At 44.2% G+C, this 15326-nt stretch overlaps 1 protein-coding gene across 2 annotated transcripts in view; it reads left to right on the top strand.

Moving 5' to 3' along the window:
- Window positions 1-15326, top strand: part of SEL1L3 (SEL1L family member 3) — a 97923-nt gene that overhangs the window by 10973 nt on the left and 71624 nt on the right. The window contains exons 2-4 of one of the 2 annotated variants that reach the window (XM_058546834.1): window positions 1948-2518; window positions 12917-13043; window positions 14675-14796. In XM_058546834.1, the coding sequence (XP_058402817.1) occupies window positions 1948-2518; window positions 12917-13043; window positions 14675-14796 (820 nt within the window). Of the gene's footprint in view, window positions 1-1947; window positions 2519-12898; window positions 13044-14674; window positions 14797-15326 lie in introns of both variants that reach the window. The other variant, XM_058546833.1, reaches the window with a different exon arrangement.

The raw sequence follows: 15326 nt of genomic DNA, 5'->3' as shown, positions 1-15326 counted from the left end.
TACCTTATCCACCTTAGCCTCTCCTACAACCCTAAGCCAGAACTGAAGAAGGGGGTCCCTATTTCTTCCTTCTCTGGAGAAGACCACAGTGACCTTTTTCTTTAAAATTGTGATATTATTCATAGCATAAAATTTACCACTTTAACCATTGTCAAGTGTATAATTCAGTGACATTAAGTACGTTCACATTGTCGTGCAACCATCACCACCATCCATCTCCAAAACTCTTCTCATCTTTCAGAACTGAAATCTGTACACATTAAACACTAACTCCTCATTCTCCTCTTCCCCAGCCCCTGGCAACCACCATTCTACTTTCTGTGTCTATGAATCTGACTAGTATAGGTACCTCACATAAGTGGAATCATAGAATATTTCTCTTTTTTGTGACTGGCTTATTTCACTTAGCATAATGTCCTCAAAGTTCATCCATAGTGTAGCATGTGTCGGAATTTTCTTCCTTAAAAAAAAGCTGAATGATGGCCAGCCCAGAGGCGCAAGCGGTTAAGTGTGCGTGCTCCGCTGCAGCGGCCTGGGGTTTGCAGGTTCGGATCCCAGGTGCACACCAACATGCTGCTTGTCAAGCCATGCTGTGGTGGAGTCCCATATAAAGTAGAGGAAGATGGGCACAGATGTTAGCCCAGGGCCAATCTTCTTCAGCCAAAAAAAAAAAAAAAGAGGAAGATTGGCATCAAATGTTAGCTCAGGGCTGATCTTCCTCACACACACATCAAAAAAAGGCTGAATAGTATTCCATTGTGTATGTACCACATTTTATTTATCTATTCATCCCATTGATGGACATTTGGGTTGTTTCCACATTTTAGCTATTATGAATAATGCTGCTGTGAACATGAGTGTATGTCTGTGAACATCTCTTCCAGTCTCTGCTTTCGCTCTTGGGTATCTACAAGTACAATTGCTGGATCATTTGGTAATTCTGTGTTTAATTTTTTGAGGAACTGCTGTACTGCTTTTCACAGTGCACTATTTTAACATTCCCACCGGCAATGCACAAGGGTTGCAGTTTCTCTACATCCTCTCCAACACTTGTTATTTTCTAGGTTTTTTGTTGTTTTTGTTTTTTGATAATAGCCATTCTAATGGGTGTGAAGTGGTCCAAAGTAACTTTTTGCTATTGTCTTGGATGCCTAAGTCACAAAGTCACATTTAGAAGAGCTCTTAGCACCCATACATCAGTGCCTTGTGCTTGTAACATTGCCTTAATTTCACAACCAAACTTTCCAGATTTCTTCTGGAAGGCATGTCCACATTGAGAGGGCTTTGTCATTTAAAGACCGAGATAAATAAACACACAGCTAAAATCTTTCTTGGCATGTGTAGCACCATCCGTGGTAAAAGACTCAGACAACAGTCTGTGGTCCAGGCCTGCCTGTGTGTGATCTGGAGCAATACAAACCTCCTGCTGGTCCATCCGTCACACATGCTTGTCCTGGCTTAGAACGTACGGGAGCAAAAGGGGTCATGTTGGCGTCCCCGTTGTGTTTCCTCTCTTGCACTTTGAACTCTTCTCCCGCCCTTTGATTTGGCTGCATCTCACTACCATTTGAAGTCATGATAATAGTTTGGAAATATTTGAAGCTGGGTTGTCTCTTGTTCCCTCTAAGACAGGTTTGCCGCTACTAGATTTGTTGTGAACTGGCTCCTCTATTTGGAAACCAACTCTGGAATGATTGCCACAAAGCTTTGAAAGTCACATTTGATCGGTAGATGTTCCTGAGTCTGGGGAGAGAGTTTAATGTGGCCTAATCTTCATTTGTGTGTATGTTGGTTTTTCTCCAATTGTTCAGTAGTAGTTTTGATATCTTTTATCTCCCATATTCATCGCTGTACGTCGATGGATATTTTTTATCCCTGGAAAATAATGATTCACCTATATGTTAAGATGATGATGTTTAAACTCACATAGATATATTTTCTTTTCAGAATTTTGCACCGTCTTTGGGCAGGCAGACTTCCCTGACTACATCGGTGATACCCAAAGCTAAACAGGGCCTGGCTTACAAAGACTTTATTTATTTCACTGTCTTGGAAGGAAACGTTCGCAACGTTTCTGAAGTCTCAGTCGAGTATTTATGCTCTCAGCCTTGTGTCGTCAATTTGGAAGCGGTTGTTTCGTCTGAGTTCAGAAACAGCATTCCTGTGTACAAAAAAAGGTGGAAAAATGAGAAACATCTTCACACCAGCAGGACACAAATAGTACATGTGAAATTTCCAAGCATCATGGTTTACAGAGATGATTATTTCATCAGATACTCCATTTCGGTGTCCGCGGTGGTACTACGCGCCTGGATTACTCACAAATACAGTGGTGGAGACTTGAATGTTAAATGGGAGGAAAACTTGCTACATGCTGTAGCGACGAATTATACTCTGCTGACTGCAGTCCCGCCTTTTGAACGCCCTTTCAAAGATCATCAAGTGTGCCTTGAGTGGAACATGGATTATATTTGGAACCTTCGAGCAAACAAGATTCCCCAGTGTCCTCTTGAAAATGGTAGGTCATTCACCTTGCTAGGAACCTAATTTTCATTTCTCCAGATAGCCTGTATCATAAGAGGATGACAGGAGAAAACTCTTGTATTAGCAGTGGGGGAGGCAAGGAAAATGGAGGGACACACTGGGTCTGTAATTTTGAACTTTGGGGATGAAAGGGGAAAATTAAAAGGGTGAGGAGAGGAGAAAGAGTCGGAGAGAATAGGACTGAAGATGGAAGTGGGAAGGACAGAGGGGCCATGGAAAGGGGCCCTGAGAGGTTTATATCTGCTTTAAGTTGGAAAGGAGTGTTAATGCCACTGAAACAAGGACTGGGAACATCTTCCTCCCCATCTCCCCTCAAAAATCCCTCAGGTTCTTTTTAGTGCAGCATTGGCTTTTCAGCCAAGCAGACCTGGTTCAGCTCCTGGCTCTGCCACTTTCTGCCTGGGTAATATTGGAACTCTTGGAGCCTCAGTTTTCTTATCTGTAAAATGGGGATCATAAATAATAATTCCCTCAGAACAGTGTTGTGAGAATTAAATGAGATGTAATTTGCTTAGCATATACTCAGTACTCAGTCAAAAGTAGCCCTGATGATGATAGAGTCCAAACTCTGTATTTTATCCTAAATGCCACATGGTCCCAGCCACCGAAGGACTGATACCGGAGGCTCCTGTGCCCTTCCTTGGCCTCTCTTTAGCACGGGGATTGGAGATCTCTGGCGATGCGCACTTAGAAGAAGGAGTCTGAGGTTCCCTCTCTTCTCCTTACTCTGCCATGGGGAGTCAACCCCAGGCATGCTCCCAGGCACCACCCGGGGTCTGGCTGTATTTCCTAAAGTGTGGCCCTAGGACACATTGCGACAGAATCACCCAGGGCTCTTGTTGCAAATGCAAATTCTCAGGCCCCATGCAGTACTTACTCAGGATCTGTGGGGGGCAGGGCCCTGGCATCCGCATTTTAAACACATTCGCATGACTCTGATGCACCCTAAGGCTTGAGAGCCTCTGCAGCAGGGGCAGAGCTGGTGGGACTTTGATCTAGAGTTACTGTGGCCAGACCTCCAGGCAGGGTTGGTGTGTGGAGGAAATCTGTGGACCTGTGGCAGCAGACCCTTCCACCAGATGTGGCTGATACCTCCTATTCCTCAAGAGGACTGGTTTGGGGCAAAGTGACTTAAGGACGTGGCAAAAAACAATGGCAATGAGCATTTCTTGGGGCTACCCCAGCACTACCCTGCATATAATGAAAACTCAACGGGCCTGTGCAACCATATCTTACAATTGGTCAGAGGCCACTTGCCTTAGAACCAACACATTTGGCATTTAAAAAAAACTCTTTATTTTGAAATAGAGATTCGCAGAAGTTATTAAAATGGTAGAGAGTCCCATGTTTCCTTCCTCCAGCTTCTCCTAATGGTGACATCTTTCGTAACAATAGTACAATATCAAAACCAGGAAACTGACGTTGATCTAATACCGTTAACCAGACTACAGACCTTATTCAGATTTCACCCATTTTTACGTGCACTTGTATATGTGTATAGTTCTATACAATTTTATCCTACATTTTTTTTAATAGCCCTGTTCTGTATCTGGCTTATTCTATGTTTGTGCAATGCTTTAAATACAAAGATATCTAAAAGAAAAAGGCAAATTCCTTTTCTGTGTGTGTGGGTACATTGCGGGTAGGACGGGGTAGGTAATTAAATGTCTGAAATCATCGAGCCGCATGCATTTTGATGATCAATGTACATCCCTCTTCCAGGCAGAACCCCATGCTAGCATCCATCTGGAATGCCATCCACAGGGATCTCTAATTTGTTAAGGAGAAGAAAGCACGGGGCACATACAGCCACAGTATTGCTTTGCCTCCGATTTTGTCAGGGCTTAATGATTCCATTTCATGTTTGGCAAATCACATATTTCTCATTGAAGAATGCCTGAATTGCAAGCTGGAAGTTTTCAAATGAAGTCATTTACGAACCGGCTGAGTTCTTAGGGCGCCTGAACATACCCTTAAAATACGAGACGTCTTTTCTTTCCTTTGTTGTTCCTTCTCAAATTCACAGAATTCATATTCTTCAGAATAGCACAGTGGAATTTTTCTCCCTACCTTCTTCAGAGCATTACTTTTGGGGTGAGAACCAATCTAATAAAAGCACAGTGCAGAGGAAAACCTTTCCTAAGAGTCCAAGTCACTGAAATAGGGAGGTGCTCTGTGCACCCTCAAAACCAGCTCTGTTTGCACAGCTGTGATCTGCTCACCACAAAAAGTGACCATTTCCTCTCCCTCTCTTTAAAAGACAAACCGAAGTAGCGTCAGCAGTAGCCCTGTGGAAAATGTCCACGACCTTTGTTCTTGATATCGGCTGTGCGATGGAAGGAGGCCAGGCTTCTGGCTTGTTCTTAGCAGAGGCTCCTTTATTTGGCTTCTGATGAACAAGAGTCAAGTCTGAACAACAAGATGGCATTAGGGAGCCGCGGGGGCGCCTTCATGTCTGGTCCCATAACAGTCTGCAGCCAGCACTGGTGTGGGTGTGGGGGACATTTTCTGTGTCAAGTGCTTGGTGTCCTACGAGGGCTCCGCATCCAAACTGAAGTACCCCCTGACTTGCTTTCCTTTTCTTTTTCCTTTGTAAAGAGAGAGAGAGAAGCAGAGTCCCTGTGCATGGATGTTCCATGATGATTGCAGGGCCCCTCCACTAAAGGCTTGGGATACACTCCCCAGCCGAGGCTGTGTGTGCCCAGAGACACCCCATACAGCTCCTCTTCTTTGCCAGGCCTGGCTGGTGGTCTGATTTTCGGCAGAGGTGCAGCCGACTTTTGCCCCGCCCTGCTGCGTAAACCTGCCCGGATCGGAAGTGGACGGCCTCTCAGGACGTGTGTGTGCCAAGGCTCTGCCACGTGTCCTTCTGGTGCACCTGCCTGCCGGACTCTGGGCCTGTGGGCCGTAGGTGGTGGGCGGACCACGCCTGCAGCAACGCTTATTGTCCGTTTCCTTGGGGGAGGGGCCCAGGCGTTAGCTGTTGTCCCTCAGCAGTCACATGTGTGCCTGACTCATGCGTGAGCTCCCCGAGAGAAAGAAACGAACCACACAACTCTAGGGGTGCACCAGACTGTCACATCCTGTGTGAGAGGCCGGCTGCTCCTGGCGCCTCCAGCTTCAGGGTATATCGCATATTCAGTCGCTTCTCACCGCATGTATTGCTGGCGCCCTGGTCTAGGCCACGGTCGTTCCTGCCTGGACCCTGCCCACAGCCTGCAAATGGCCTCCCCGCTTTGCCCTCATTCCCCACACAGCAGCGACTGCCAGCAGGTCACATCGCCCCCCCGCGGGCAGTTCCTCCCATTGCAGTCAGGAAGGTCACCCGCGTCCCTTACCATGGCCTGTGGAATCTGTCCCTGTCCCCTTGCTGGCCTCATTCCTACTATGCTCCCCCCTGCCCACCTGTTCCAGCCACACAGGCCTGCTCGCTTCTCCTGGAACGTACCAAGTTCGTTCCCACTTGGGGACTGCTCCCTCCGCCTAGGAGGCTCCTCCCCCAGATCGCGACACGGCTTGCTCCCTTACCTCATTCATACCTCTGCGCAAATGTCATCTCGTCAGAGACAGCCTCCTGTCCGCCTCATCTAAGACGGCGGCCGCACCCCACCATCCCTGCCCCGGGGTTATCCACCTTTGTTTTCCTTCATAGCCTTATCGCCACCGGATAGTGTAGTTAAGTGTATTGAATTGCTGACTTGCTCTTTGGGTGTCTCCGTACTAGAACCCAAGCTCGGTGAGGGTCCTGGTTTGTTTTGTTCCGGTGCCTAGCACAGAACTTGCATATGGCAGGTATGACTGTTGATTATTGACAGGTATGACAGTGAGTGAGTGTTGATTGAATGATGAATGCTTTTAGCTAAGGAGCCAGGACCTTTCTCTTTTATGCTTATATGTGACAGCATCCTCATAGGGCTGTGTTGCCACATTAGGGAGCATGCATGGGTGTGGGCGGCTGTGTCCCTTTCCTAGGGCTGGCACACCTCAGCTTCCCAGGAAAAGCCCATTTGGGCTGTGCTGGTTAAGGCTGCAGCCTCCCCGTCAGTGGTTCTCCTTTGCAACCATACGTGAGCTCCTCTTCGCCCTGCCTGCCCTCACAGTTTGAGTCTGTGATCCCCCACCCCTATGCCTTGGCTAGAGGAGTTCCTTTTACCAGGAATAGCTGCCATCCCTGACTCCCTCCGTCCCCCAACACCTCCCTGCTACTGCCACCTTCCATGTCTTCCTGGCAAAATCATACCCATATTTCAGTAACCAGCTCAAATTTCCACCCCTCTCCCAACCCCCCAACCCTGAAGCTTTTTTTTTCTCTTTTTTGATTCCCACAATCAGAAATTAGATCTCTACCTTCTGGCCTCCCCTAGCCCTCTGTTGGTACCCTCACCATCTGATGAGTATCATGTTCGATTCAATTAAACAAAGATTAATTGAGCACCTACTATGTACCAATTTCTTTACTAAGTCTGGAGGTTCAAAGACACAGATATGGTCCCTCCTTCTCTCTAGGTGGTTATATGGGAGGTAAACACAGCTAAAAATAGTAACAGCCATTTTCCGTTACTGAGCACTTACCATGTGCCAGGCATTGTGCTAACTGCTTTATGTGGGTATCTAATTTAATCTGTCCAGTGTTCTACCATCATATTTACAGAGGAGGAAGAGGAAACGGACTCAGAGAGGTAGAGTAACTTGGCTAAGGTCACACAGCTATTGATGTTGGAGCTGGGATTTGAGCCCAGGTAGTTTGGTTCACGAATGGCACACTTAGCCATTAGGCAGTACTGTGGGGGGTGGGGGTGGGAGTGTCATGGAGCTATTTATTTATTTATTTTAAGTCATTTATTCATTGAAAAAAGTTATTGAGTGGTCTTTTTGTGTTAGGTACTTTGTTAGGCTTCTTCATAGAGGAGGTGACATTTGGACAGAGACTTGAAGGATGAGTAGAGTTTTCATAGTCAGAAAAGGAACAGAGGGGAGGGCATCTGGGCAGAAGAGAAAGCATGAACCACGGCACACGGAGGAGAAAATGCAGCCTGATGGGGCAATGTGACGAGCCTGCATCCCTTGATGTGCGGAATAGCAAGTAGGTCTCATCTTGCACCCCAACTCAGAGTGATTGGGGCTGGCTACCTAGAGCATGGAGTTGAGAAGGATTCTGAGGCTGAGTCTGTGCCTAGTGGAAGGAGTGCCATGTGGCCTGATTACCAGTGCCTGCCCCAGGGTGGAAACGTGGAGCAGCAGCCTGCGAGCTATGTGTTTGTGCGGGTAGAGTCTCACGTGTGAGATGGGCGATTCAGGAAATAAGACTGGAAAGGCAAGTCGGGACCACACTGTGAAGGTTCTTAAATGCCATGCTAAGGGCTATTAAACATTCTGCCCTACTGTCTACCTAGATGAACATTTTTCTGATCTTCCCTCTTAGGTCAGAAAGTGGGGAACATGGCGGTTTTCTTCTTTTCCACTCTTCCTTTCACTAAAAATTGATTCTCATCTTCAGATCCAATAGATTGGAAGCATGATTTCTTATAACAAAATTCCACTACAACAAAATAATAGAAGACCAAGTCAAATATTGGATCTAGACTTTTCCTGTCTTTTTGAAAATATCAGTTTATGCAGTGGGACTATTCAAGTCAATGACGTGGTGATACTTTCTGTTATTATAAGAACTATATATTTGGCACTTTTAGAGAAAAAAAGACATTCCTTTTTTTCCCCAGTTAATCATGGTAGTCTGAATTTTTCGGTATAACACTAATTAGTGCCTAGCATCTGCACTGCCCTTTATGATTTTCAAAGCACTTTTTCCGTGCACATTGTCTCATTTAATATTCCCATGGGAAAGACAGTATTATTCTTGTCCTCTCTTTATGGAAGGGAAAACCCAGGCTCTCAGGGTCCTCGTTTATCTGGGTCCAAGCTTCCTGATTCCTTCAGCTTTGCTATACTGCCTCTCTGAAACATGCTAATACAGTCTCAACCCAGGTTCTAAATTAGAAGGAATACTCTTTTTTTGAGTTGAATTTTTACTGATGTGAATCATCGTGTTTCCCTCACGCACTGGACTTTGTCTCTTTGAAGTGAATTGAGCAGCCACAGAGGCCCAGGGTGGGGAGGCCTCCAAATGTGGCTGGCTCCTTCTACCCCTCTGCGTGGAAATGCTCAGAGATGTTGTTCTCTTCTTTTTTAGCCAAAAAGAAATACGTGTACCCGGTAAAAATTCAGATAGTGTAAAAGAGTTTGGGTGAAGAGTAAGTTCCCACCCACTTCAGTCTTCTAGTCTCTTCCTACAGGCAAACTCGGCAACACTGGTTTCTTATGTCTCCTCCCAGAAGTGTCCTCTGTACGTATGAGCGTTAAGTTGATAGCCCATCCTCTTCAAACACACATGGGAGGATACTATAACTCTGTCCTGCACTCATTAACAATACAGCAGAGATTTTTATATACCAGTGCATGCTACAAGAACTCATTCCTTTCGATAGCTTCTTAGCATTCCTTTGCCTGAGAGTCCATAATTTATTTAACCTGTCTCCTGCTGATGGTCATGCAGGTCATTTCTAGTCTTTTACTGTTAACAACAAGGTTTTGCTGAACATCCTTGTACATGGATCTTTGTGCACCCAAATAAGTATGCTTGGAGGATAAATTACTAGGAGTGTAATTTATTTTATTTTTAAGATTCCTAGTATTGAATATTCCACAGACTTCCTTAGTAACCCACTTCACTGCCTAGTATCCTTTTGGGGGAAATTCTGACCTAAATCATACTTGCTAGAAAATAGAGTTTTTGTTCTCAGGCTTTGCTTTAAAGAAAATAAAGCACCCTGTTGCCACTGCCTATTTAATCCTGTGTTTGGAAAGCATTATTGAGTTACCTGCACTCTAGCTTTACTTCTCCAGGTTAGAGAATCTTAGCTTCCTTTCCTCCAGGTTCCACTTACAGATTTGTAGTTATTCCTTGTATGAAGACTACCTCTAACCTCTCCACGAATGGGTGGGGGATCTCAGTGACATCACTGGGGTGCATTTGAAGCATATCCAAGTAGGGCTTTGTTACGTGGAAACAAGACCTTCCCCAGAGCAGGTGTCTGTGTCAACTCAGCTGAACTGGAGAATGGGCTACATGACCACCCAGCCACCCCACTCAGGTGTGATATTCAAAATACTTAACAACCAGGAAGAGGTGGGGGCCCCAGTCAGTCTCCCCAGGCGCTGGCCCTAGTGCTGAAACAGCATGATGCTGGAGGTCCCGGCTGAGTCAGTCTCTACCCTGAAGGAGGGGCTGGCATGGGTAGTGGGGTGGTGAGGCCTTAGAGGTTCGAGGCAGCACCAATTATCTAACCAATATGGGCATGCTTCAGTGTTTTAACCCCCAGTACGGCCTCACAGGGGCATGCCAGCTGACCATAAGCCCAGTTCTCTCTGGGAGGACTTGGGAGATGTGATGTGGTTTAGTGAAAAGCCCAGTGGTCTGTAGTGGGGGACCAGGTTTGTCATACCTGGACCTCTTATTAGCTCTACAACCTTCAACAAGACGCTGACATTTTTCTTGTCCCCAAATGAAGGATTCTGCACCATATAATATTTAATGCTGCTTCTTGCTCTAAAATTTGAGGAAATAAAACAAGCAAGGGGATGGGTTCCAAACCTGCACTGTGTTCCTGGCATTTTATGTTTATGTCATAATGATGCTTTTTTCCTCCCTAACTGCCTCATTCCAGGTCAGCCAAAGAAATGGATTTGGAGGAAGGATCTGAAAGAAGAGAGACTGTCATTTGGTTTGGGCAGCATGGGGCACATTATAGAATTGTAGGAAGTTTTGGGCGAAAGAGAGATTCAAATCCTGACTTGGCCACAACCATATTCATTTGCTCATTTGTCATTTATTCATTCACTCATTTGCTCACTGAGAATTTATGGAGCCTCCATCAAGTGTCGGGCACTGTGCTGACTCTGGGGGTGGAATAATGCATGAAGTAACGTCCCTGCTCTCTTGGAGCTTACATTCTAGAGGAAGTTGGGCAAGCCACTTAACCTCTTTGGACCTAAGTTTTCTTCCCTGAAAATTCTTTCATGGTGAATGGCATTGGTACTGTTCTTCCCCATTCTAGTGCCTATGAGAGCCATCACTAATCAACCGGAGCACTCCAAGCAGCCACAGTCAGCCACTAGCAAATAGCCTGTACGTGATGTTGGGCTAGATGAATTCTAAAGTCCTTTCCTGCTCCAAAGTTTCATCCTTATTAATTACTTCTAATTAAATGGGAAGACAATATTATATGGAGGGAAAATTGCAATAAAACTCCAAATCATAGAACTAGCGAAGCTACAGATTTTACAAGAAAATCACCATTGCTTTGGTTTTGTTGGATAGAAAAGGTATGTGTTTTTGCAAAATTATTTTAGATCTTTGGGTCTTAGATTTTCCCTCCACAGTCACCTGCTCAACCTGCTTTCCTTTGATCCCTGGATAAGGGAGAGGCTCATCAACATTCACTTTTAGCTCCTTTCATTTTGGAAACCTCCTTTATGAAGTCTCCTTTTACTGGAGTCAGGTTGGGCAGAATCAAATCCCGCTTGTTATGATAAATGTTTCCACTACATGCTAGATAACTTGACAGCAGTCACTAGCAGAAGGCCTCCGAGGGGGCTAACGTGGCCATCTGGTCTCTTATATTCCACTCAACAAGGTGGAAGCCAAACCAAGGTTAGGCTGGTATCAACCTCTTGGTGAATTTTTTCCCTGAATTCCAAAGACACCCTTGTAATATTTCCATTTCTATTCCCCTCTCCCCGCTCCCATAACAGACCAGCAAGTCCAGTGTGCCCAAACTGAGCTCAAATTGCAAAGAAAAAAAGGTTTGAAGTGCTTCTGTTGGAATTGATAACTCCACTCTTTTGGGTTTCCAAATGCATCTTTGTCTGTAACAAAGCAGGCAGATTTGTGGGCATTGGGGGAAATTTGGCTTCTTGAATTCTATTAGATATATACACAGGGGTCTGAGACTATGACAACTTTGCTCTTATGATTTCCAAGTTATAATGAATCAGATGTACCTCTCTCTATAAGAAAATATTTTTCCCCACTGGGGAACGAGAGCTGGAGTGTCCAGTGTCCCAGGTTGAGGCTGCAATAATTTGTGCTAATATTAGCATTTGGTAACTTGCTCAGAAATCAACTCTTCCCTCTTCTAGAAGCCCCCGGAAAATAGATTATTTCTACCGTTTAATCTTGGACTTTTAAACCAAGGAGCATTTTAAGAAAGAGAAAAATGATCTTTATTCCTAGGTTGAGTTCAGTGAATTCTTTTTTCTTTGAAGGGGGGTGGGTATAGGAAATAAAAATTTTATATCAGCCTTGTTTAAAGTGGTTGGTATTAAATATGGATGGAATAACTCAGTTTTCCCTTTAAGATTTGTTATGGACACCCCTCTTTTCTAGAGCCACAGAATTCTCCCATATTTGCAAAATACAGTGGAAGGCTCCCTAGTTTTAAGGGGTGTGGTTAGTAATTCTTGCAGAAGGTCATGTGTTAAGTATATGTGGAAAGTCTGTACAGAAGGAAAAAAACTGCAATTTTAAGAGCATGGATTCTAAAACCAAACTGCTTGAGTTTGAATTGCAGGTCCAGCTCTTATTATGTAACCCTCTCTAAGGCTCAGTTTTTTCATCTGATAAATGGGGATAATAATAGAACCTATTTCATAAGTTGTTGTAAAATTAAACAAGATTATTCCTGAAATGTGCTTAGCATATTGCCTGGCATAGTCTCAGTGTTAAATACATGTTAGTTACTATTTTGGCAGCTGTGCATCTACTCTCTCATCTGTAGACTGAGGATAATAATGAGGATTAAGTGAATTTATGTATATATTTATCATTATTAAATTATTATTATTTTTTACAGCAGTGTGGACCATAGTGAGTGCTTGAAATGATAACTGTTACTATTATTACACAAATTCAAAATGTTTTCCTTAACCTTAGAAGGGCAGTATGTGAAACAGGTAAGCACATAGAACCTGAGCTGCAAACTTGAAATTTGGTTCCACCAGCCAAATTATTAGCTCTGCCACCTCAGGCAAGTTATTTTTACCTCTCTATGCCTTGGGCATTTCATCTGTAGAATGGGACTAATGATAGAATCCCCTTTATAGGGTTACTATGAAAAGTAATTGAGATAGCTCTGTAAAGTGCTTAGCAGACGCCTGGCTTATAGTCAGTGTTCAATAAATGTGTGCTAATGTTGTCAGACTCTTTCATTTAAATGTTTGATGGGAACTGGGCAGAGGGTTCCAGAAAGAATGTGAGTGGCGAAGCAATGCTTTTCTGGAGATAACTGAAAGGCAGCTGTCTTGCTGTTTGCAGATGTGGCCACCCTCCTGGGCTTTCTCTATGCCTCCAGTGGAGAAAACACAGGCATTGTGAAGAAGTTCCCGAGGTTTCAGAACCGAGAGCTGGAGGGCACCCGACGCCAGCGGATAGATTACCCAGTGTAAGAATGGGCAGATGGTGGGGGCTGCTGGGCGGTGCTCTTTTTATCTGAGGACCAGAGCAGGCTAGTGGAATCCCTTAGAAGGACATACCTTTGTAATATGCTTTGGAAAAATATTGAGATCTTCAGAGCTTAGGCAGAATCTGTGGACCTGAAAACCTCAAAGTATTCTTCAATTATTCTCGCGCTTTGCAGTCCTCGGTTTGCCTTAGGCTTCGTGTGATGGTCCCAGGACATGAGGAGGGGAGGAAGGTGTTGGAGCCTGAGGCCTCGCCAGGTTTCAGGTGCGGCCAGCCACAGCCAGCACAGATTGCAACCTTTGCTTTGCCTTTTCCGTCTTGGAAGATTGGATGAGCTGCTTAAAATCTCGCAACTTCTGATCTCCTCCATTGATTTCAGCAAAACCCAGATACATTTTTTTCCTTCTGGGGTGAATTGAAGATGCTGAAAATGGTTCCTGGTTCACCTCAGACTGGATGGATTTAGCAGAGTGATTTAATTCTTCCCATGCTGCTGGCTGTAGAAAGATCTTGAGTCACTTTACTGAGCGTATGTTCTTGCTAAGCTTCCTTGTAATAACTTATCTTCATGAGCTTGCTCAGCTGGGTGGGTCAGGAGGGAGCTGTGTGGCACCATCTGTTTGCATATCTTACCACTGATTTGGAGGCCAGATTATAAAGCCCGGAATATTCTAAAGGACTTGTTCGGATGTATCCCCAATGAACCTGGGGCCACTGCCTCTTTAACCCAAACTGTGAATTGGTTGCTGGGGTAATGAGAGAACTCTATACATTTGTTTTGACCTGGATTTCTGCTTCATGTGCAAAATGCAATTACTCCCAGCTCCTCATCTTTGAACTGCTGGTCACTGGCACCATGTGTGGCATCGAGCAAGTGTACGGCAAATATTTGCTGAATGGTTGATGGATCACATATCTTGGCTAAATGTGTCCTAGTTAAGTTGACTACTGTTATTTTATCCTCACTCCGCACGTCACAGATGTACAATATTTTTTTTCAACTAAAATAGCCCCAGTCCAGAAATGGAACAATTAGATTAGTTGTTCCATATTGGTCAGCCAGAACTGTGTTACTGAACAACCTAATGTGTGCATTAAAATAGTGTCTATGTGTCCCAATTAGCATATGGTGATGCTGTTTGCAGATTACATTTTTCTACCTTAGGGCTTTTATCTTTGGAAGAAACAAAATTGCTCAAAAAGCCTTAATTATGTTTTTTCTTTTAATCATCAAAATTAGAATAGCTTCTTATCAAATCACCTCTTATTAAAACCCAGATTTTTAGTCTATGTCTGGCTTTATAAGCCTTAATCAAGAATTCAAATGGCAGGCATGTGAGATTCTCAAAGAGGCACAGAAACAGAGTTTTTGGTGCAAGGTAGAATGTCTGCTAGTTTTATACAATGACGCTTAACTCCTGTCTTTTCGTTACTCTGACTACCTCCTTTGTCTCAAAAATCAAGCTTTGCAAGCTGATCTCCCATGATGAACGTGAAGGCAAATCCATCCCTTCATTGGAAAGAAAGCAATTTACTTGGTCATTGTTAACTGTAATTACCTGTTCTTAGATGATATCAATCTGCAGAATTTTTTTTCCCTCATTCTTGTAGGTTTACTGTTTCATTGTGGCTTTATTTACTCCATTATTGCAAGGCCAATCTCTGCGGGATTCTGTACTTTGTTGATTCTAGTGAGATGTACGGCACACCTTCTGTATTTCTTACCGAAGAGGGTAAGTATGAAACAGAACCTTTACGACGATGTTGTAATTTTCTTATGCTCTGTCTATTGGCAGATACATCTGTCTAGAATAAGGAAGATATTGTCAACATGGAAGTTCAGTGAGAGTGATAGTGTTCAAATGTGGGCTTCAAGTTGAACTTTTTTTTTTTTTGCTTGAGGAAGATGGTCCCTGAGCTAACATCTGTGCCAGTCTGCCTCTATGTTGTATCTGGGACGCCGCCACAGCGTGGCTTGATGAGTGGTGCATAGGTCCATGCCCAGGATCTGAACCTTCAAACCCCAGGCCGCTGAAGCGGAGCATGTGAGCTTAACCACTACGCCACTGGGCTGGCCTCAAATTGAACTTTTTTTCTGGAAGCTTAAAACAAATGTCTTCTTTACAAAGGCATGCACTTATGTGTTCTTTTGTTTTGCTTTGTTTTTGTTTAAAGAAGGAAGATACGTGTTCTTTTTAAATATTGGGATTATTTTGCACTGGCTACAGGATTATTTGTGGGTAATATCTATTAAAGAAGTTTG

The sequence above is a fragment of the Diceros bicornis genome, chromosome 8, assembly GCF_020826845.1.
Source record: "Diceros bicornis minor isolate mBicDic1 chromosome 8, mDicBic1.mat.cur, whole genome shotgun sequence".
Taxonomy (NCBI): domain Eukaryota; kingdom Metazoa; phylum Chordata; class Mammalia; order Perissodactyla; family Rhinocerotidae; genus Diceros; species Diceros bicornis.
This window is presented reverse-complemented; position numbering and strand designations above follow the sequence as displayed.